The sequence below is a fragment of the Gloeophyllum trabeum genome, assembly GCF_000344685.1.
Source record: "Gloeophyllum trabeum ATCC 11539 unplaced genomic scaffold GLOTRscaffold_00008, whole genome shotgun sequence".
Classification (NCBI taxonomy): Eukaryota; Fungi; Basidiomycota; class Agaricomycetes; order Gloeophyllales; family Gloeophyllaceae; genus Gloeophyllum; species Gloeophyllum trabeum.
Window position 1 is genome coordinate 62,241 of NW_006920417.1, and position 20,533 is coordinate 82,773.

Genomic DNA, 20,533 nt, shown 5'->3' on the forward strand with positions numbered 1-20,533 from the left:
CTATACTATGAAATCTTTGAGTTACGAGACGTTGCTTGCTCCCTGTGAGCCCTACGTGCATCTCTCGGAAGGCCGGACTGCCGTCCGTAACCCTCGAACAAATATAATCCCGACATCTTTGAGTGTTCTATCTACCACGTGCGGTGCCTCCTGACTCCTGCGCAAATCGTGCGGCTTATCATCGGAACCGCGCTGAGGCCCTGTGTGGCGCTAGCTCAGAGCCTGTCATTTGTAGTGCTTTGTCAGAGTATATGCTACATGTGCATATTTAAATAGGACGAGGGACCAGCGAGTGCAAGGGTCAACGTTCCGCACCTCCTCGATCCCGCCAGCACCAGTGAACATGAATTTTGAAGGAACCAAGGTCGAGTACCGCCAGCTGGGCAAGTCGGGGTTGCAGGTGTCCGTGCCCATTGTCAGTAACGCCGTTCGGCGAGGTAGCATGTATCTTCGACTGAATTATGGTCCTATAGCTGGGCGCGATGAGTTTCGGATCGGACAAGTGGGCTGTGAGTGAATGTGTGTTGCAATCAGGGTGGTCTCGGATGACTTAGGGATTGCTTAGCCTTGGGTTATCAACGAGGACCAGGCCATGCCTCTCCTGAAGGCTGCGTGGGATCGCGGTGTGACGACCATCGACACGGCGAACGTGTATTCCAACGGCGAGTCGGAGCGGATCGTCGGGCGGTTCATCAAAAAGGTGCGCGGTCCCCGAATTACCCATCGGCCAGCCACCTTACATGCTTCGCACCCCAGTACAACATCCCGCGCGACCAGCTCATCATCGCGACGAAATGCTTCGGCTTGGTCGCCGCGGAGCCCGGGATCCGCACGTCCGTCACGCCGGGGCTGGACAAGCTCAAGGAGTACGTGAACCAATCCGGCCTGTCGCGCGCGGCGATCTTCAACGCGGTCAACGCGTCGCTCGAGCGCCTGCAGACGCCGTACATCGACCTGCTGCAGATCCACCGCTTCGACGCGAAGACGCCCGTGGAGGAGACGATGAAAGCGCTGCACGATCTGGTGGAGAGCGGCAAGGTGCGGTATATCGGCGCGAGCTCGATGCGCTGCTGGCAGTTTGCGTTGATGAACGAGGTCGCGGAGAAGAGGGGCTGGACGAAGTTTGTGAGCATGCAGGACGAGTATTCGTTGCTGTACCGTGAGGAGGTACGTGCGGTGCTTGGGGCGTCTTGAAGACCGGTGCTGAGGGGGGCGCGTGCCAGGAACGCGAGATGCACCAGTACTGCAACTTCCACGGCATCGGGATCATCCCCTGGGCGCCGCTCGCGGCTGGGAGCCTCGCGCGCCCGCCGGGGACGTCGACGACGCGGGCGGACGCGTCGAAGGGCACGCCGTTTGAGAACAAGCTGCGCGCCTCCGACGAGGTGATCGTGAAGCGCGTGCAGGAGCTCGCGGAGAAGAAGGGCGTGCCGATGGGGCAGATCGCGCTGGCGTGGGTGCAGACCAAGGTCGCGAGCCCGATCGTCGGGTGCAGCTCGGTGAAGCGCCTGGACGAGGCGATCGTGCGCGGCGTCGAGCTGTCGGGCGACGAGATAAAGTACCTGGAAGAGCCGTACGTGCCCCGTATCGTTTTGCCTATCGCTGTGCACTGATAGCTATCAATTGCAGATACGAACCCAGGCCGATTCGCGGTCATGCATAGATAGACGGGTGCTGGAGGCACGGTTGGTCGAAGTAAAAGCAGCTCCGAGTCTGTATCATTACCGTTGTAGTTGACGAGCAATGCATTCGATGCGAGCAGAGACGTCGCGGCGAAACGCAAAGGCAGAGGATTCTCGGATGCTCGGCGCGGGCGCACGTGGCTCATTATCTCGCCTGGAACGCGTGCCGCCGTACGTGCGGGGTATATAGCCTCGGACGGCGCAGCCCCCTCTTTCTTTCTTTCTTTCTCTTTCCCTCCAACTGCTTGCGGCGGAGCCTTGGACCATGTCTTCCAGCGCTGTGTCGGACGCCGTTCTCACCCAAATCCTGAGCCAGCTGCAGGCCCTCCAGGCCTCGCAGCAGACGCTCCAAGCTAAAGTAAGCGGACCCACGAACGTTGCCTGTCTCGCGCTCGTATTGACGAGTATTTATGACTAGCTTGATTCGTTGACTACTCCAGCGTCCCCGCCGCTGGCCCCTACAAATGGGGTGCCGATCCCAGGCCGTGGTGTTGATTCACCCTCGATGCACCCCGCTTCGCCGTCTCAGCCAGTCCCGGTGCACTCGCCTTTGTCTACCTCCGCGTCAAGCATGGGCTTGAGTCCTGCGGCCGATAAGCCTGTCTCCGATAAGGAACGCGAGAGAGCACTGTACCCTGCTCGGGTCATCTTGACCAGTAAGTTTGTCGCCCGTCTCACAAGACTTGTCCCCTGCACTGGGGGGTTCATTAGTGAGCGTTCGCGCTGGGCAGTTCACTTCACCTGTCTTGAGGTTGTCTGTCACTGGGCATACATATACATTGTCTCACTTGTCCTGGGAGTGACGAGTCTCCTCGCATATTCCGGATCTGAGCTGCAAATGTTCGCGAAGCCTTAGTCTTTGGCCTGCACCCTGAGCCCCAGTGATACGCTGCATATATCAATGAGCATGAGATGTCGTCCATCAAATAAAGGCACCTCAAGGACGCCTATGCAGGAGGCCGAATGTCCCGATGACGGTGCCTTCGGGGCGTCCTTCAGTGTGCCCACCAATTCTTCCAACCCCATTGTTTTTTTAATCGTGTCGCTGACCTCTTCTCCAGCCTATCCCGATCAATATGGCATCAAGCCCTATACCATGAATTGGGGCGCATCCGACCCCAGAGTCCGCGGGCCCGTCATCTGCTCGCGCCTCCCCTCCTCAATCAAGCAGCGCAACGCCATCGGCGCCCACTCAGGCTCCTACTCCATCTACCGCGCCCTGGCAATCGCCATGGGCACCCTCTCCCCCACGCACAAGCCTGACTACTCCAAGACGGAGCCGCCCGTGCCCATCCCGCCCCAGCCCGCCTGGTCCGACCCGAGCAAGATCGTCTCCTTCGACCCGTGGGGACACCTCGTGCCGCAGGTGTTCAAGCACGAGTTGGAGGAGCTGGGCCTGGATGTCAAGCCGAGCATCGCGGTCACGCGTGCGCACATGAAGCTCAGCGAGGTCGACGAGACCACGCGCAAGGGCGAGCTGGAGATTGACGGGAAGATCCTGCTGAAGAGCCGGCCGCTAAGGAACGCGGACGGGAGCGAGAGCGACGCGGACCCCGGCGTGGAGATCAACGTGAGCAAGGCGGCGGTGGAGCCGGTGTGGTATTTGCCTGGCGTGGCGGACCGGTTTGGGATGTAGGTTTCTGTTTCCATGAATGCTGCATCGCGCTGAACATGGGTATATTACAGTTCGGAGAGCTTGCTCCGTCGGGCTCTGTTTGAGGATACCGGGGGAATGTACCCCGAGCTCGTGACGCGGCCTGACATCAAGGTGTTTTTGCCGCCCATCGGAGGGCTGACTGTGTACATCTGTAAGTTAACTGGTTTTCTACAATCGAGTCTCGACTAGAAGATGGTCTTCGCAGTTGGTCCGCCCGCTTACTTGACCGACGAGTCGAAGGAGCTCACCCTGCGTGTCCACGATGAATGTAACGGTTCTGACGTCTTCGGCTCCGACATCTGTACCTGTAAGCCATACCTGATCTACGCCATCGAAGAATGTGTGCGGTGCGCCCAGCGCGGAGGCGTCGGTGTGGTAGTTTACTTCCGCAAGGAAGGCCGTGCGCTCGGCGAGGTTACTAAGTGCGTCAAGTCTATTTGTTCAATTTAACCACCCTAAGCACGCGCGATGTCAATAGGTATCTAGTGTATAACTTGCGCAAGCGTGGCGGTGACTCCGCCGACAAGTACTTCAAGTCGACTGAGATGATCGCTGGTGTCAAGGATATGCGATTCCAGGCGCTCATGCCCGATGTTCTGCACTGGCTCGGGATTAAGAAGATCCATAACATGGTCTCCATGAGTGACATGTGCGTGACATATGTACTGACCGTGATTAGCTAGTCAAACTGATTCGTATGTGTCTCGCAGGAAATACAACGCCATTGTACAATCTGGCATTCCCATTCTGAAACGCTACGATATACCCGAGCACCTCATCCCTCCCGATTCGCGGGTCGAGATTGACGCGAAGATCGCGGCTGGCTACTTCTCCAGCAGCAAGCATATCACGGAGGCGGATTTGGCGAAGACTGTTGGCAGGGCCTGGGAAGAGACAGAACATTGATTCATTCAATTCGTATGCGGTGGCAGCGGACGCAGGGTTGAGCAACGAGTATAGCAATGTACAACAGCATGCAAGCATCGAGTCGATGTAGAATACAGGTCAAAGCGTAATCCATCCATAGTCCGTGTATGTAAACCATAATCCAAGAAATTGGGCATTTAGTTGTTGCGTGTTTCAAAGCATTCCGAGCATTGTTAGAGAGGGAAAGTGTCCGCTGTGGCCCACCAGGGGTCGTTCTCATCCATGTCCTCTTCTTCCTCTTCGTCAATGCGAGCCTCCTCTTCCTCCTGCAATTGTAGGGCCCTGATAGCCTTCTCTGCTGCAGTAAACTTCACTTCATCTTGGCTGGCGCGTCCGCGGTGATTCTCGGTGACTCTAGCGACCTCCTTCTGGTCCGCTTCCACGACGCAGGTGACAGACCCCTTCTCCTTCACGAACTTGTACTCGATCGCGATTTGTCTCTTTGCAGCCCAGTTGGCCAGTCTAGACACCGGGTGCATGACGTCCATGTCTGCCTCAACGATGCGACGCAGAATGGGGAGCAGGCCTAGCCGTTCTAGCACTTGGCGAACGACGTCGAAATCTCCACGCGAGTCTAAAAACACAGCTCCCAGAACACTTTCGATGATATCACTGAAGAACTTTGCAGCCTGCAGACGCGTGAGAGCGGCCCAGGGATACACACTGCCTGTCTCCAGAGCTTCCTCGATCTCCGCTCTATTCTTCTGAAAGCGCCCGAAGGTGATATCGAGGTCTTCCAGAACACGCATACTGGAGTGCAGTAGGCATTGCCAGAGGTATATGTGTTGTTCGTCCGCGTCAAGAGTCACAGCACCGTGCTTGCCTACCCTGGGCATTTGTGCGTCAACATCACGCGACGAACGCAGGCAAACGAAGGCCAGTATGTGAGAGTTGACAATCGCAGTCTTTCGCAAGTGGATGTGACCGGGCTTGTACTCCTTGCCCGGGGCGTGGTACAAGAAGTCGGTGACCACCATGTCCAGCACAGCATCTCCCAAGAACTCCATGCGATCATAGGATCGACACCCAAGGTCCGTGTGGTAACTGGGATGGGTAAGAGCTTCGACAATGAAGTGTTTCTTCGTGAATCTGTACCCTATGATATCCTCCACAACTGAGATTGGCGTAGGGATCTCCGGAAGTCCTTCGGTGCGGGAGTATATGGTTTCGACACGAGTAGGCAGTCGTCGCCATTTCAGGCCCAGGCCGAAGAACCGAGTGCATTCCATTGCTTGCTCGAAGCTTCCGTGCAAGTAGGCAGCGCCGATGAGGGACTCGACTACGTCTGCCAGGACCTTGGTAGATAACTCCTGCTTCGTCTTGGAGGACTCCTTGTCCGAATTACCGTCTACTTTGTCCACCACGACGGGTTCTTCATACGTTGGGCTCCAGCGCCTGGGTACAAAACGATCCCGGATTATCCAGCGATAGAGGCGATGCGACACAGCTGCTTTCGCAAGATTGGCGTTTGACACTGCATGGTCCTTCCTCTTGGCTAAATAACCCTCATGCCACAGAGGAAACTCCGCCAGGAGATGTATGCTCGTGAGGAATTTCAGTACTGTGTCGCCCAGCGTTTCCATTCTCTGATAGTTCGTCTTCTCTTGCGAGACGGGTGCAGTGATGGCAGTACTTAGATATTCCAAAGGGGCCGTCGAGACTGGACAGGACTCGGTAAACAAATCATCTTTCAGGGACACAACTGTCATCTTCAGGGATAGATGCCGTAGTATGGCAGGGATGAATTTGGCATATTGAACCTCGATTTTGGAGATGAGATCTACTAGGACGTACGCAGGGTCCAGCAGGACTGTCCTATCATCGGCTAGTGCTTCCACCTGAGGATCACGAGGGACGAGGAAGTTGACCCGTCGAGGAAGCCGTCGAACTAGCAACAGTGGATGCCCAACGGCGTAAGGTGACACGCCATATTTCTCGTCGAACGCTTCCACTTGCTCCGAGGAGAAATCATCACTCTTCCAGGCCATGAATTGATAAGGTTTACCAGGCCATCCGCCATCTCGGATAATTGTCACATCGTTTGGGAACGAGTGATGTTCACCAAAGACTTTGCCATTGATGCTAAACTTGTCATGCGGTTTTGACGGGTGCCCAGACTGTGTGTTGATGGTTTTAGCCCATTCCCTTCGCTCCTCCCAGAGAGTATGATCGGCTTCGGCGATGGGAAAGAACATATACGCGAAGTTAACTTGGTCCCATGTCATACGGTGCCCGTAGAGAGGCCATAACAACTGGCGAGTGTATCCCCGGCCTTGCTCAATTTCAGCCTCCCACTGAACGACCGGGCCAAGGTCGCGAATTTGGACGACCAGCTTTCCCCGCTCAGCAGTGTACAGAGTCGGTAGGTCCTCGGGTTTGAGATTGGGGATGCGTACCCGCGACAACATGCGAAGGGGAGGTAGCCCCTCGACTGCCACTTCAGTCGCGAACCACAAGCCGACAGCTTTCTTGGAAGGTATCCACGGGTTTATTTGGGCAGTGACGTGCGTTGTGCCAGCTCTCCCCTCCACGTCTTTCAGGAGGGTTTGAACATCCTCGTCCTGAGGATTTACGGCGCTAGTCAGGGGTAACAGGTGCTCGTTGAGCAAACCTGCCTCGTAAAGTGTGATGTACGCAAAATACGCGGCATGCCGCCTGGCAGACATCTTGCTGGGGTACTTGCGAGGTACAGTATGCACACGAAGATCGGCATCTACGTAGCGAGGGAGCGTCACCGTAGCGCCGAAGGGTCCAGGATATGGGAGTCCTTGATGCCGGGGGTCATTCGCGTGCCAGCCCTCAGGGAAATCGGGAGGATCTATATCATACAGCGGCGCATTGTGACCATAAGCAGCTCCAGGTAGAATGGAACAGAAATGTGCCAGATGTCCAATGGCAGAATGAAGCGTCACAACGGCTCTGATAGACAAGACGTTAGATAATCAAGCATACAAATCCGTGATTGAAGAATTACCCAGTGCTCGGGATGCTGTAAAGTAGTTCCTCGTCGTCTTCATCCATTTCGTCGGTCTCGTCAACCATCTTTATGACCTGTCTATTAGGATCATTATAGAGGGCCACCATTTGCTTCTCCAGCCCTTCCCACTGTAGGACTTGCTTCCGAAAGACATTGTCGTCGCTAAACATCAGTATGAAGCTGCTCCTCTCCCTTCTGGCCCTGCCCCTGCTTTGTGCCCAGCTCGCCATATTCTGAGGTGGATCCCATCGGATAACGTTTCCGCACGCCTGTATATCGATGCCCTCCTCGGCTACCGCAGTAGCGACGATGAGATTCTTCTCCTTGATACGGAAGTCTCGCAACGTCTCGGACGGCGTCTGCTTGATGAGCGTCCGAGTTATATCCAGGAAGGAATGTCGATGAGAACTGTCGGAATTGCCGATCAACGAGCCGACTTGGAAGACATCACGAGTACGAGGGTGGCGACTCAGGACTTCGGCGAGCGCAAGTACGGCATCACGACGGGTCACAAAGATCAAACCACTGTATTCTTCGTTGCAGGCCTCCTTCTCTGCTTTTTCCTGTTCCAAGCATTCGATAAGCCTGTCGACTTTGTTCGAAGTACCTTCGACAATATCTTTCGGCAACGACGATGTGGGCGTTATCTTGACTTGAGCAAGCTTTTCCATCAAATATTTCTTCTCCCTATTCTGCCAGGCGCTGTATAAGTTGTGGTAAGGATTGGAGGCGGTTCTGGCTTGCTCTAACACGGTCTCGATATACCAATCCCCTGCCCAAGGGCCGACGTCGGCGCATATTTCGACCGCAGTCCTGTGAAGGTCGCGGAGACCCTTATGGGTATACGTGCCCTCCTTGCTTAGCCACTTCGACAGTTTCTGATCCACGCGCGTTCGTTCCGGACCCGGAGGCAGATTGGCAAGCTGCTTTCGCAAGTTCTGTATCGCGGGATCGTCCTCGATATTCATCTTGTCCAGGACTACTTGCAACGCCAAGATATTCACGGATGGCGAGTACGGGGCATTGTGGTACATCTTGTGCTTGAATACAGGTCGATGGACGTACGAGCTCAACTCGTTCCGATTCTTCTGAGGTGCGCGGATGGCACAATCCAAATTAGCTTCAATTACTCTGCAAATCACTGTCAGCCGTGATTCCATTCAGGTCATTTGGTTACGCACCTAAATGCTTGCTCTACATGACCACCGTAGATCGGACTAGCCGTTAGTCCCAGGATCATCGGCCGCATGCTGGCAGGGTTGCCATTCCCGTCAACGATTCCCGCTCCAGACCCCATCCCATGTGGACGACGTGGCAGAGCGAAGTAAAATTCCTTCATAATCCGATTGTACGGATGGTTATCGACTGCATGGTGTGCCTCATCGAAGACGATCAATCCGATGTCCTTCCCAAGGTTTATATAACCGTGACGAAGGGCATCGAGAAGGACCTGAGGTGTGGACACCATGACTCGATGTGTATCCAGGACTCGGCGCCACAGCGCAGGATCCTTCCATTGATCCGGCTCCAGCGAACCTGAGATGATCCCTACAGACACGGGCAGGGCTTTGTCGATAACGTCGCGCTGCTGCTCGCAAAGCGCAACGGTTGGGGCGATGAACCACGATACCTAGACTATGGTCAACACAACGAGACCGCATGTAGTGTGCATAATTTCTACCTTGCGAGGCTCTCGATCGGCTTCCAGTTTCATTCTCAAGATTGCTATATGCGTCTTGCCAGATCCGGTGTCCAGAGCGATGATGATGTTCTTTCGTAGACTCTCGTCGAGCATCTCCTGTTGATACCCTCGGGTGGCCGGGAGAGCAGCATTTCGGACGCTGCCACTGAGTTCAGACATTACACTTGCAGATGGTAAGATGTGATTCAAAGGATCTATCAGTGAATGTTAGTCACAGAGTTTCGGGAATTCTCCAAACCGGTGATCGCTGCAATCACAGTCTGACTAGAGAATTTCCGATAGGAGAGGGCTACTATGGGACGACGCCTGCAAATAATGGAGCCTAAATGTATCCTACTCACCTCGCGGGCGTTTGAGCTCTACTAGGACTGCTTGATATCTGGAGAGAGAGAGGGAGAAAGGCTGGAGAGAGATTCAAGCCTCTCCTGAGTACCCTGCACGAGATTTTCCGGTAGACGCCACTCCCGTAGAATGCCACTATTGCAGAGCTGGGGTATTGTTTTACCTTGTCACTGCTGGGAGCCTTGTCTCCGTAGACACGACGCAAAAGCCTAGCAAGTCGATCCAATCGGCCCACCAGAATTTTCCGTCGGGAAAAAGGTCACAGTAGGTAGACAAAGACAACGAAGCTGTGCGATGCCTCGAAGATATGGTTATTAATATGGGACACACCTGAAGAGGGTCTCTTCCCGGAGGTCCCAATGAGGAGACTCCGAGTCGGTGTCTAAGAGCACATGTGGGAATCACAGCCACTTGCCACAAACAAGTGCAATCCTTAATATATCGAATCCGGTCCTTTTGTCTTTTCAAATCTGGTCTCACATGTACAACGACGACGATCATCTTATACCACTGGCCTCCGCTGGTCAATCAGTACGGAACTTTGGCGGTATCGCAATCTCTGACTACTTCCACTGCCATTGCGTCTTCGTTTAACGCGTGAGTCTGCATTTTTTTTGCCTTGTTCGCCCGACTCCATCTATGATGTCTGATTTAATGAGTACGACTGCCTCGTGAGACAGGCAGGAATGACGAGTTTCTTTTCGCTGAGATGCTTCACTTCTACTTCTATTCGTCCCTTTCTGTTTCTTAACACTGACTGGCTTCTCCGTAGTATCTCAGTATGCTCTCGACTTAACAGCAGTGGTGACCTCCCCCCCTTCAGATCTTATTACTTGCTGTACCTAGCGAGTCGATATACCCGGGTCCGTGAATACAATATGTACATAACGTCTCATTTTTTATTGATGTTGCGAAGCATTTTCGATGCATAAATGCATATCAGTAGGCGCAGTCCCCGACATCGATGAGAAATGCACTCCGAATCAGTTGTAAATCATGGCGAATGATGGCATCGTGATTTGATAGTAATACAACAATAATGGTCTACAGCGCTCATGCGTCAGGAGTCGTGTACTTGTCCAATGCCGCCAAGTATTTCCCCCAGAAGCCGCTATCCCATGTCAAGATATTCTGATAGTCAGCAGAGCTTGCTCCCCTAACCTGCCTCACCCACAGAACCCACGCAGCGATGCTCAAGTCAGCATAGGACGCCTTGTCCCCCATCACATACAGCCCTCCGCTCTTCTGGATCCACCCGGCGACGGTGCTGAAGCCGGCCTGAGTCTTCTTCCAGTGCTCGTCTCGAACAGCGCCCAAAGGCGAAAACTCCTCCAGCTTCTTCCCGTACGTTGCCTCTCTCGTCTGCCTAAAATAGACAGCACTCCTCTCGTTCAGGATGAACCCACTCTCCTGCAACAAGGGCGCGAAAAGGTTTCCCAATGCTGCAGTCGTGAAGGCCTCCTGGAAGGCGATCTGCAAGGTGAGAGTGCCTGCCGAGAAGAGCGTGGGTGTCGAGGGGTAAGTGGCATCTAGGTATTCGGCGATATTTTGCGAGTCAGAGATCGCCTTCTTAGTCTTTGGGTCATAGATGGCCGGAAGAGTGTAGCTGGGACTGCCGTCGCCCTTTACGCCAGTCGGTGCAGCGCCGATCTCCTTGGAGAGAGCCTCGATGTCAGGGTACTCAACCCAGACGGTCTTGTACGGGATACCCTTGAAGTTGAGCGCCAACCTGGGGTTTATTCTGGTTGGCCCCGGTCTGTAGAAGTATTGCGGTAAGCTCACCTCGTTTTCCAAGTGTTGGGCGACCAACTGATGCCCTTGATAGAGGGGATGTCGTAGAAAGTAATGACGTCCGACATGGTTGGAGGGGGATGATTTACTGATTCGTGAGGGCGCGGGCTGGTTTGCAAGACCTATACTTTGGCCCTGTGGTATATAAGCTCAGGTGGGCTCACCGGACCGGGTATGCTGAACAATCGCCTTTCCGTCCTTGCCAGCCAGCGCAGATGATGTCGCGGGGAAGCAGTATTCGTAATCTTTCACCCTAGCGATAGCTCCCCAGGATTGCTCGCCATCGGAGTAGCGGGTATTTCGAATCGTATTCCCAAGAGGACTCTATTCGGACAACTGTCTATGAGCCTGAAATAGCCCACGTCCGAATATACCTTGGTTGTTTCGCAACCTCGTCGTGCATCTTTTGGGGCTTACAGATCTACCCGATTATACGCTATGGAAGGTAAGCCTAGCGTAGCCAGCCCAGCCTTGGCACCGTAGCTCCTGGAATTTCAGCTATCCGTCACGTCTGTGCTGGATTTTCGAAAGTAATACTCGAAGAATCAAATATACGTAGCTCATTCTCTCTCGTCCCATCCGACTCCCAGGGCACGTGCTGGCAGCGGCAGTCTGTCATCCTAGCAGGTGCGAAGGAACATGATCAGCAGACCTTATCCAGGGTCCAGAGAGAAAATGGTCAACCGTGAACCCGGACTGGCTTCCATGTCACGATCGTCCTTGAACAGAACTAATTGGTCCGAGAAGTATCCGTGATTCCACATTACCCATATAAACACATAGTCTACACACGGACCCATACGAAGAACTAACTGTAAGCGGTCTCATGAATCAATGTACCCGAGCAACTTCGATGAGACGGTATACCTAACAATTGCCCATTATCGCGAGCTAACTTATGTGCATAGCGCCATTGGGGCGCATCCTCCCCTTCTCACTCTCCATTATTTCAAGTAATGTCCTCAGAGTCTCCCCTTGCATCTGCAGGGCCGTCCTTAGCTCCGTAATCTGCCGACTGAGCTCCGCCTGGTTTTGGGCAAGCTTTCGATTTGAGAGGTCGCGGGAGATGTCGGACTGAGCAGGGTTCTGCAAGTCATGGAAATTGGCCACAGATGCCGATACCAGAGGTTCATTTATGTTCTGTTCAAAGTGACTAGTCTCGTCAGTTTCCCGGGAAGAATGAGATAAATACATACCTGATTCTTCGTCATCTTTGCCCAGACGATACTGAATTCCCTACCGAGTACAAAACTCGGTAAAGCGATAAGTAGCAGACCGAAGAGCAGTAGGGGTAGCGTAATAAGACGTCCAAGGAAAGAGCGGGGTGTAATTTCACCGTATCCCACAGTTGTGATAGCTATTTCCCGATGATGCTCAGAGACCAGAGACAGACATGTTGAGGAGGGTGGCATAACTCACTGACGAGCACGAACCTATGCCAGACCAGGACCGTCGTTAGGAAGGCACTCTTGAGCGAGGTCAATGAGCTTACCAAGCAGCTGCAGGAATAGACTAAGGAATGTCCGGTCATGATTTGCGCCAGAGATCGGAGAAATGTAACACATACAGAAAACTGACTTGGATCGCCATCCACGTCGATGAACGTCTCGAGAGTCTCATCCCATGTTCCCCGCTCCGCAAAGTATCTTGTACGGGTTATGAGACCTGGGGGTTGTGTCATAACATAATGAAGAGAACCTACAGTAGAGTGCTGAACACTGTTAGAACCATCAATACAAAAAAGCTGAGCGCCAGGAGAGCATGCTGGGATCTTCTGAAAGATAGATACATGACTTCGATAGTCCTGCAATAACGCTCAACAATGTATTTCATTCGGATGTATAAGGACCACATACAATAAGAGCGTATTATTGTAACGGAAAGGCCTAAAGACGCGAACCAGGCGGAATGTACGGAGTATAGAAAAGCGGAAAAGAACAGACTGGATCCTTGCGTTGAGGCTAAAGCTGGTGGGGGGTCTTAGAGAACTCACTGTATCCTGCCGGAGAGCAATTTCGATGTAGTAGGGTAGAATAGCCAGCAGGTCTATTATTCCAAAGAATGCTGGCGGTCTGCAGTCAGTATGAGATAGGAAGAGTTCGGCGGAATACTCACAGGTAATCCATCCAACGAAAGCGCGCAGAGTATACGTCCTTGCAGTACATCTAGCGATGTATTCCACTGTGAACAGGGCGACCAGACTTGTCTCGAGGCCGAACCAAAGACCCCCAGATATATGATGAAAAGCGGGGACGGTCTCCATCACGGTCACCAGAGCAGATACGACAATCAAGGAAGTAGTCAGCACATGGACCAGGAAAGCAGAGGGCGAGGACGTCGGTTGTTCCAGCAGCTCGTACAGATCCCTTTTCCAGGGCGGGCGAATGAGTTCTATCGCGTCTCCGCCATGGTCGAAAGACGTCGATGCTGGGAAGAGATCCTCGACATTCCCTACGGGTGTATCTTCTCTGTCTTCGGCAAGGAATTGGGAGGTCACTGAAGTCCGGATTGCAGACAAGGGAATAGCACCGGACATGTGTTTCGAGGAGAAGAGAAGGCTGGACTAGGCTCCCTTCCCACGCGTTGCATACGTAGTACACCCCGGCTTTCGAATGTTTTCAAATTCGAATCGAGTTTACTTATGATACATACACTCGCACCAATACGAGAAACCATATCCGACCGTTCAGAACGCGAAGGGAGGGGGGGGGGATCCGGGGGAGTCAGGAGACTAGGACCCAGAGAAGAGTACGAATAATACAATAGCGAATGCAAAGTAGCTCAGCGTCCGCGCGACATCCAGTTCAGACCCGGTCTCATCATCGCCAGCAATTAGCTCACGCAGTGATCCAGACCCGCTGGAGGTATGGTTCTCTCTACCAGAGACCCAAGTTGCTGACGATGGGAAGCGCGGAGTAGTGGGAGGACAGATGAGTGAGGATGGCGATGGCGCCCTGCGCGGTAAGGGTGGTTGCACCAACTCAGGGTGCCCTTCATTCTTAGGAGTCGAAGCGAGCGAAACGGCGTCCGTACTGAGACTACAGGGTTTCCTGCAGGATGGACATAAGCCATCAGACTGCTCGGACCCGAGCCACTGGAATGCAGATTGAGTCAGGCGCTGCAGTTCAGACAAGGAGGACGTACATCCGATAGGTGCGCAAAACAGAAGAGCTGAAGGCAACATTTCACTCGGATAGGCAAAATAGCGGATTCAAAGCTGTGATCCTCAGGTCAGCGGTGCTAGGAGGCAGCAAACGAGAGTCTAATGCTTACCATATGCCACAATCATCACGAGTCTCGCTTCTAAAAAACGTCCTTCTGTGCTTCTCTTGCAGCCAGGAGAGACTCCTCCAGCTCCTCCGCCGCATAGGTACATTTGTATTTACAGCGATCCCACTTCTCAGCCACTCATCTGGGGATGCTTGACCCGCTGCTGACGAGGGTTCCATTATCGAGGACGGGCTTTCTACTCCGAGGTTGAGCATACCAGGAGCTTCCTCCTCAGATATGCTGCCCAGACGGAGAGGCGCGAGCGAGGGACGTCGTCGAGTTAAAGTCATGGAGATTGTCGGTGGGCGCGGCACAGGGCACGTCGAGCATAATAAGGGTTCACCGAGCGATTCCAGGGTTCCCGGAATTCTGAGGACATACTTGCGAGACAATAGACGTAAATCATGAGGTATCGGAAGACAAGAATCAGACAGCACGTGACTGCAGAGACAACAATACCGCCACAGGTTGAACCAACATAATGAACATTGTTTCTTGCGTCAGTGCTGGATCGGAACAAGCGAGACCTGGAAAACATGCCTGCGCAGCGTCCGCTCCAGCAAGAGTAGGTCCAACCTTATTTCTTCCTGGATTTCAAGGTGGCGAGTTCCGCCAAGAGCTTGGCTCGTTCGTTCAATAGTGCAAGCCTATGCTGGTTGGGAGAGTTGTGCTTCGTGATTACGGGATACGACGTAGACCCGCCCTTCGAGCGGTCCTAATTATGGCTTATGGGCGCTCGGCCGAGTAACGGTAGAAAATGAGACATACCGTAGCAATGGAAGTCGAGGCTTCTCGGGAGCGACAAGATTGGCCTGCCCGCCCTTGCATTCTCCTGCTTGATTCGAAGGACGCCAGTTCAAGGTTAGGATCAACCTCGTCCAGCCATCCAGCAGTCCTAACAGGGATGGTCTGCTGAGAAGAGACATTATGAGAACAGTCGCAATAAGAGGCAGATAAATCGTCAGCCGAGAAGTCCTCGGGTTCGTTCCGAGTTTCGTTGCTTGGGCCTGGCCGTCTGAGCCCATGGAGCTCTGCGAGGAATGAAGAATCATCGACTTCGTGGATGCACCGGGGCCTGCACCTCCGCTCGGAGCGCCCTCGAGCAAGAGTAGATGCATACGTATCCGTGGGCGAGCCGGTCAGATCAATAGCGGTCGTGTCAGCGGAGAGTATGGCGTGGGTCTGAAACGAATACGTCGTATTGGGACTACTTGTGATAGTAGAATGCACAGATGGAGATGGTGCTCGATCATACACTCTGGCGTCTCTGAAATGCATCGGAGGCACATCAGGAATAGTATCCAGAGATTCACCTGGCAGCCCTAGACCATGCTTTCTGCTCAGCCAGCACAGGAGTTCTCCGACGAATACTACTTCCTCATGTTCCCCTACGGCAAGTTTTCTGGGATCCATGTCGCTGAGCCCGACGTCAACCCCGATAATGTCGTTCTCCAGAACCCCTAAGAAGATCTTCATTGCCTGGACTTTATCTGCCAAAGTCCGAGATTCCCGTATATTCGCTGCGATGGGGAGGCGAGTCCGGAGTATGGACTCCAGTATTGCAAGCAGAAGAGAAGGTATCAATTCTTCCGGAGACTCCAAGGTGAAAGGCAGGTCGAGAGACGCGAGCAGGTTATTCAGAGCTTGTACCTCGGACGACTGTGCATTCGTGGAACCTCTCGGCATGGAGGCGGCTTGCTCACAAATATGCTGTCTTAGTGTCTATGGTCGTGTCGAGAGTAGCACGCAGGCATAGACTGTGGGATTGGGCGGAGAACGAGATGAATGCTGAAGACGCTAGACGTAGAAGATCAGGAGAGGCAGCGTAGTTGTACAGACCTTGCCACACAAGTTGCCTCAAATTAACATCAGCGTTCGCACCTCCTCATCTTTAGCCTGCTCCGCCGCACTATATCTGATCATGAAGATCATGTCTAGAATACTTCGGGCTGGCATACCGACGCCGTTCTGGGTCAGTAAATATAGCACGCCCACTGAGAAGGCCTCAGGGATGTAAATTTAATGAACATTCGACATGGAAACCCCCTACAGCTACTACAAGTACCTGTCACTATTACTCCGCCAGCGCGGCCGTCAATCTCACCCATCTCCCTCCATGCCACTCAGAGATAGCTTTCCAGGCCTCCGAGTGTCTCCCGAGTATATTCCTAGCGGACGCAAGGGTTGATGCGACTACAATGTCTGCCCAGGACGGCGTATCTCCCATCAAGAATAGCTTCCCCTTTCCCGCCTTCTCGTACCAACCCTGTATTACATCAAAGCCTGCTTTTCCCTTTCTCAGCGCTTCGTCCTGCTCTGTTTGTGCCATCTGTTCTAGCGTCTCCTTCTTCGTTCGTCTGAAGTACTCCTCGCTCGGGGGGTTCAGGATGGTTGGAATCAACGGCCCGTAAACGAAGACCAGTGGGAAGAAACCATGGTTATCAAAGGCGCTGTAGAAGGCTGCATGCAGTCCCTCCGTGCCCGCTGGCATCAGCTGCCTATCCGTAGGGTAAGTGGCGTCGAGGTATTCCGCGATAGCGTAAGAGTCTGCGACCGCCTTCTTAGTGGAAGGGTCATAAATTACAGGCAAGGTGTAGAAAGGACTGCCGTCCGGTTGAGCCCCGGTAGGAGGAGCCCCTATCTTCTTGCATTCCGCAACAATGTCCGGGTATTCCAACCAGACGGTCTTGAAAGGCAAGCCCTTGTACTTCAAAGCAAGTCTGCGAAGCGTTGGGGGTTAGCTCTAACTTTCAGTGTAGTCTAGAGGTCTTACCTCGTCTTCAGTGTGTTAGGGGACCATGGTCCGCTTTCTGGATCCTTCCGAGGGAGGTCGTAGAGAACGATTTCAAACATATCTTCGTTGCTTTCGCTAACGACCTTTGCGCTAGCTTGACCGCCTTTTAAATGCTGATCACATCCGTATCTGATTCCAGCTGAGTTGATAAGATATTCAATCTTATTCAGCAACGGACAAACTTTCTATTGATTTTAACAACCTCGCCCATCTGCCATCGTCCCAAGTCTTAATAAGCTTCCACTCGTCTGACTGTTCTCCAAAGATCTGCTTTGTTCCGGCCAGGAACGCACCCAAGCTGAGGTCAGCGAAGCACGGCTTTTCTCCCATCAAGTATTCCTTTCCGCTCTTCGCATACCACCCTGCCACAACGCTGAATCCCTTCTTCGCCGTATCCAGCACTTCTGGCCTCTTCTCTAGCGGACAGAAATCTTCCAACTTCAGTCCTAGCATCTGCTCCCGCCTGAAGCGATAGTACGGTATGCTCGACGGATTCAGGAGATTAGGTATCAAGGGCAGGAATGCCTGGCTCATAGGCATCATTGCAATCCGTGTCGCTGCATCCGAGAATGCAGCTTGAAGACCGTCTGTCCCTTCCGGAATAAGAGGGGGCCTCGCTGTGTATGTGGCATCTAGGTACTTGGCGATGGCCCACGAATCAGCGAGGACCGTGTTTGTCCCCGGATCCTTGATCACTGGGAGAGTGTACATCGGCTGTCCGTCCGGCCATACGCTGGTCGGCGGTGCGCCAAGGCTCTTGCAGACGCTTTCAATGTCCGGAAACTCTACCCAGACGGTTTTGAAAGGGATACCCTTGAGCTGCAAGGCAAACCTGCGCAAGGAAGCCATTAGCTGGTGATCGTGGTTGACGATTGACAGCATGCATTCCTACCTTGCTTTCAAGGTATTCGACGACCATCCTCTGGGGTTTGGGCGATTGCTTGCGAGGTCGTAGAGGGTGATTTCGTCGGTCATTTCTCGATGAAGCCGCTAAAATCACGCTGCTTTATAGGTTCCCCGTAGGGAATAGGCGAGTACCGGATCGCCGCCGTTGGCAATCATTGCGACGTGTAAGGTTATGTCTGTGCGCAGTCTAAGTAAGTAGACAATGACTCGCATCGATATGCAATGCCACGCATGGATATCGAAGTAAAGCACACCCTGTTTCGTATTTCCTCTCGGGAAGTTGTTCGGAAATGACACCTTGGCTATAGCTAGCCTTATCCAGTAGCGTATACGCCGGTACCTGTCTGAATTCAGAACTCGAACTCAATGTTGGAACCCTTAGACATCTCGCTACACATGTACAAGTGTACCCATGCACCGAGTGGAATCATAACGTGAGGTGAACTCACTCTGATTGTTGACTTAGCTACTGGTACCTACTGGCCGATCCCCTTAGCTCCAACGTGAAGGGTTCCGGTAAGCACCCTGAAAGCTGTGCGCCTGGGTTCCAAAGCATGATATGATCTGTATACTGCGTCTGCCACGATGCATGGGGGGATGCCGAGGCGGCACCGTATTGACTGACGCCCATTGGGCTTCAGTTGTACACGTATGCCTCCGGCCTCCTTACAATCCCGTTCGAGCGCCCGCTCACGCACGAAGGCAGACTGAGCACCTTCTGTACCATGAGATTCAACCGGCGACAATCCTGCAGGAAAAATAGAGGGGTAGGGTGTTGCTGCTACCGTCTGCGCCGCGTCGCAATCAGACTGCTCTGGAACTTCGACGTCTCTCTCCGTAGCCGGCTGCAGCCACCCTCAGCAAACGTACTAACATAATATGAGCGGTAGAAACGCACCGACTAGCCCTCTCCCTCTCAATCTCCCTCCTCTCAACCTCCTCGGCGGTGAGCACCTCAAACCGCGTCGCAAATTCCTCCGCCTCGTTCCAGTCCCTCCAAACGCTCCTGAGCGTCTTCGGTCCCCTCCCGTCCTTCGGCGCGCGGCCCCACCCGAGGCCCAAGCCCGTCTTGTCCTTCAGCAAGCTCAACCCGCTCTTATCCCTCGGCTTATCTGCAGCGTGTTCTTCCGCCTCCTTCTCCCTCTCCAGCCCGATCACACCCCACTCGATCGCGTCCTTCTTGTGTTTGACGAGCTCCTCGTGTACCGCGTGCGCGATGAGCGGCAGCGCCTCGCCCGACAGCCCAAGCTCCGCGCACAGTGTCTGTGCGAACGCCTCGGGCGTGAGCGACGAGAGCAGGTCCCACTCGATGTGGTCGATGAGGTGGTAGTTGCCGACCTGCACATCTATCTTTGTAGAGAGAATAGTAAAGGGAACATGTACTGCGTATCAATGACACGGCTGACCAGACCATGGGGTGCGGGTACTCACGCTGAGGATAACGCGGCATTCGGGGATTTCGTCGGCGTGTTGCTCGTCCACGTCGAGGTCCATGGCGGCGACGTCGCCGTGGTCTTCGAGCTGCGCGCGGATCTGGTTCGCGACGGTCTCGACCCAGGGGACATGCGGCAGGTCGAGGTCGGTGCAGAAGATGCGCGCAAATGTCTCGGGCTTGATGAGGTCCTCGTGCAGGTTCCACACGAAGCAGTCACGTATTCGATGGGTGTCGGTTTCGAATTCGACGCGGATGGGCACGAGTGATGTTGGTTTCTGTGCTTGTTGTGCTAGCTGACCTTCGGCGCTGGAAACCCTAGTTTTACGAACCTGCGAGATAAATACAGGAGACGGACTCACAAATACTCATGCTTTGTCGGAGCCACCGCCTTAGCATTGATAAATCGCGCCGGCGGAATCGCCCCTAGATAGCTCTGGTCCAACTCGGCCTTTCCCTGTGCCCCGTGAGACTGCTGCCCCGGGACCGGCGTCGACGCACCACTGTGGAAGACCCCCATACCCGCATTGGCCCTGCTCCCTCCCCCCCTTGTGGCGCGCACCGCGGACCTTAATCCACCGCTCGCAACAAAGTCCGAGTCGTCGCTCTCGATGGCGCCCGCGTCGGGGATGTCGTCGCCCGATCCGGGGTCCGCGTAGTTGATGACGGCGCCGCGGCGTGAGCGCGTCGTGGTCGCTGCGCCGGGCGTGGTGTTGGGTGTGAGGATGGGCTGCATGAGGAGGGTCGCGCCAGTGCGCAGACGCGAGGGGTAGGTTGTGTGCAGGGCTTGGGTCTGTGTGGGGAGGGGGGACGGTGCGACATTGGATCGCAGGGGCGGTGGCGGGGCGGGCATGGCAGCCGCGGATGGGAGGCCGCCTTGCGGGGCAATGGGTTGGGGGGTGCGGCGGGCGGGTGTGGCTTGTCTGATGGGCTGGGGGGTGGGCGCTAGGGTGCTTCCTCGGGCCGGTCTTGGGCGACCTGGTCGGACGCCGACTGGTGTTTTCGGCGGTGGTGTCGTGGACGCTGTCCAGTTGCGGATGTTGGAGAGATAAG

At 54.1% G+C, this 20,533-nt stretch overlaps 9 protein-coding genes across 9 annotated transcripts; 2 read left to right on the forward strand and 7 right to left on the reverse strand.

Moving 5' to 3' along the window:
• Nucleotides 1-310: 310 nt before the first annotated feature.
• Nucleotides 311-1,663, forward strand: GLOTRDRAFT_139000 (Aldo/keto reductase; the record flags this gene model as incomplete). Its single annotated transcript, XM_007868525.1, has 6 exons — nucleotides 311-415; nucleotides 474-509; nucleotides 566-700; nucleotides 757-1,167; nucleotides 1,224-1,573; nucleotides 1,630-1,663. The coding sequence occupies exons 1-6, from the start codon at nucleotides 344-346 to the stop codon at nucleotides 1,661-1,663; spliced, it is 1,038 nt and encodes a 345-aa protein (XP_007866716.1). The 5' UTR covers nucleotides 311-343.
• Nucleotides 1,664-1,902: 239 nt separating this feature from the next.
• Nucleotides 1,903-4,488, forward strand: GLOTRDRAFT_76898 (uncharacterized protein). The gene is made up of 7 exons (XM_007868526.1): nucleotides 1,903-2,040; nucleotides 2,101-2,338; nucleotides 2,744-3,314; nucleotides 3,369-3,490; nucleotides 3,545-3,761; nucleotides 3,818-3,988; nucleotides 4,050-4,488. Exons 1-7 carry the CDS (start codon nucleotides 1,948-1,950, stop codon nucleotides 4,243-4,245), a joined length of 1,608 nt encoding a protein of 535 aa, XP_007866717.1. The 5' UTR covers nucleotides 1,903-1,947; the 3' UTR covers nucleotides 4,246-4,488.
• On the reverse strand, nucleotides 4,440-9,104 carry GLOTRDRAFT_43206 (P-loop containing nucleoside triphosphate hydrolase protein; the record flags this gene model as incomplete). The annotated part of the gene is made up of 6 exons (XM_007868473.1): nucleotides 4,440-6,081; nucleotides 6,190-7,185; nucleotides 7,241-8,374; nucleotides 8,425-8,493; nucleotides 8,536-8,873; nucleotides 8,925-9,104. The coding sequence occupies 6 exons, from the start codon at nucleotides 9,102-9,104 to the stop codon at nucleotides 4,440-4,442; spliced, it is 4,359 nt and encodes a 1,452-aa protein (XP_007866664.1).
• A 1,170-nt stretch (nucleotides 9,105-10,274) lies between these two features.
• Nucleotides 10,275-11,146, reverse strand: GLOTRDRAFT_76900 (uncharacterized protein; the record flags this gene model as incomplete). Its single annotated transcript, XM_007868527.1, has 2 exons — nucleotides 10,275-11,016; nucleotides 11,070-11,146. 2 exons carry the CDS (start codon nucleotides 11,144-11,146, stop codon nucleotides 10,341-10,343), a joined length of 753 nt encoding a protein of 250 aa, XP_007866718.1. The 3' UTR covers nucleotides 10,275-10,340.
• A 667-nt stretch (nucleotides 11,147-11,813) lies between these two features.
• On the reverse strand, nucleotides 11,814-13,639 carry GLOTRDRAFT_139003 (voltage-gated potassium channel). Its single transcript, XM_007868528.1, has 9 exons — nucleotides 13,194-13,639; nucleotides 13,072-13,142; nucleotides 12,935-13,020; nucleotides 12,781-12,882; nucleotides 12,646-12,724; nucleotides 12,571-12,590; nucleotides 12,498-12,511; nucleotides 12,275-12,435; nucleotides 11,814-12,218 (listed from the first exon to the last, which is right to left on the reverse strand). The coding sequence occupies exons 1-9, from the start codon at nucleotides 13,612-13,614 to the stop codon at nucleotides 11,970-11,972; spliced, it is 1,203 nt and encodes a 400-aa protein (XP_007866719.1). The 5' UTR covers nucleotides 13,615-13,639; the 3' UTR covers nucleotides 11,814-11,969.
• Nucleotides 13,640-14,925: 1,286 nt separating this feature from the next.
• On the reverse strand, nucleotides 14,926-16,034 carry GLOTRDRAFT_139004 (uncharacterized protein; the record flags this gene model as incomplete). The annotated part of the gene is made up of 2 exons (XM_007868529.1): nucleotides 14,926-15,063; nucleotides 15,117-16,034. The coding sequence occupies 2 exons, from the start codon at nucleotides 16,032-16,034 to the stop codon at nucleotides 14,926-14,928; spliced, it is 1,056 nt and encodes a 351-aa protein (XP_007866720.1).
• Nucleotides 16,035-16,348: 314 nt separating this feature from the next.
• Nucleotides 16,349-17,242, reverse strand: GLOTRDRAFT_61485 (uncharacterized protein). The gene is made up of 2 exons (XM_007868530.1): nucleotides 17,122-17,242; nucleotides 16,349-17,068 (listed from the first exon to the last, which is right to left on the reverse strand). Exons 1-2 carry the CDS (start codon nucleotides 17,199-17,201, stop codon nucleotides 16,423-16,425), a joined length of 726 nt encoding a protein of 241 aa, XP_007866721.1. The 5' UTR covers nucleotides 17,202-17,242; the 3' UTR covers nucleotides 16,349-16,422.
• A 62-nt stretch (nucleotides 17,243-17,304) lies between these two features.
• On the reverse strand, nucleotides 17,305-18,117 carry GLOTRDRAFT_76907 (uncharacterized protein; the record flags this gene model as incomplete). The annotated part of the gene is made up of 2 exons (XM_007868531.1): nucleotides 17,305-17,974; nucleotides 18,035-18,117. The coding sequence occupies 2 exons, from the start codon at nucleotides 18,115-18,117 to the stop codon at nucleotides 17,305-17,307; spliced, it is 753 nt and encodes a 250-aa protein (XP_007866722.1).
• Nucleotides 18,118-18,829: 712 nt separating this feature from the next.
• Nucleotides 18,830-20,333, reverse strand: GLOTRDRAFT_106125 (SWI-SNF chromatin remodeling complex, Snf5 subunit; the record flags this gene model as incomplete). Its single annotated transcript, XM_007868532.1, has 4 exons — nucleotides 18,830-18,893; nucleotides 18,947-19,398; nucleotides 19,480-19,789; nucleotides 19,843-20,333. 4 exons carry the CDS (start codon nucleotides 20,331-20,333, stop codon nucleotides 18,830-18,832), a joined length of 1,317 nt encoding a protein of 438 aa, XP_007866723.1.
• Between the last annotated feature and the right edge of the window lie 200 nt (nucleotides 20,334-20,533).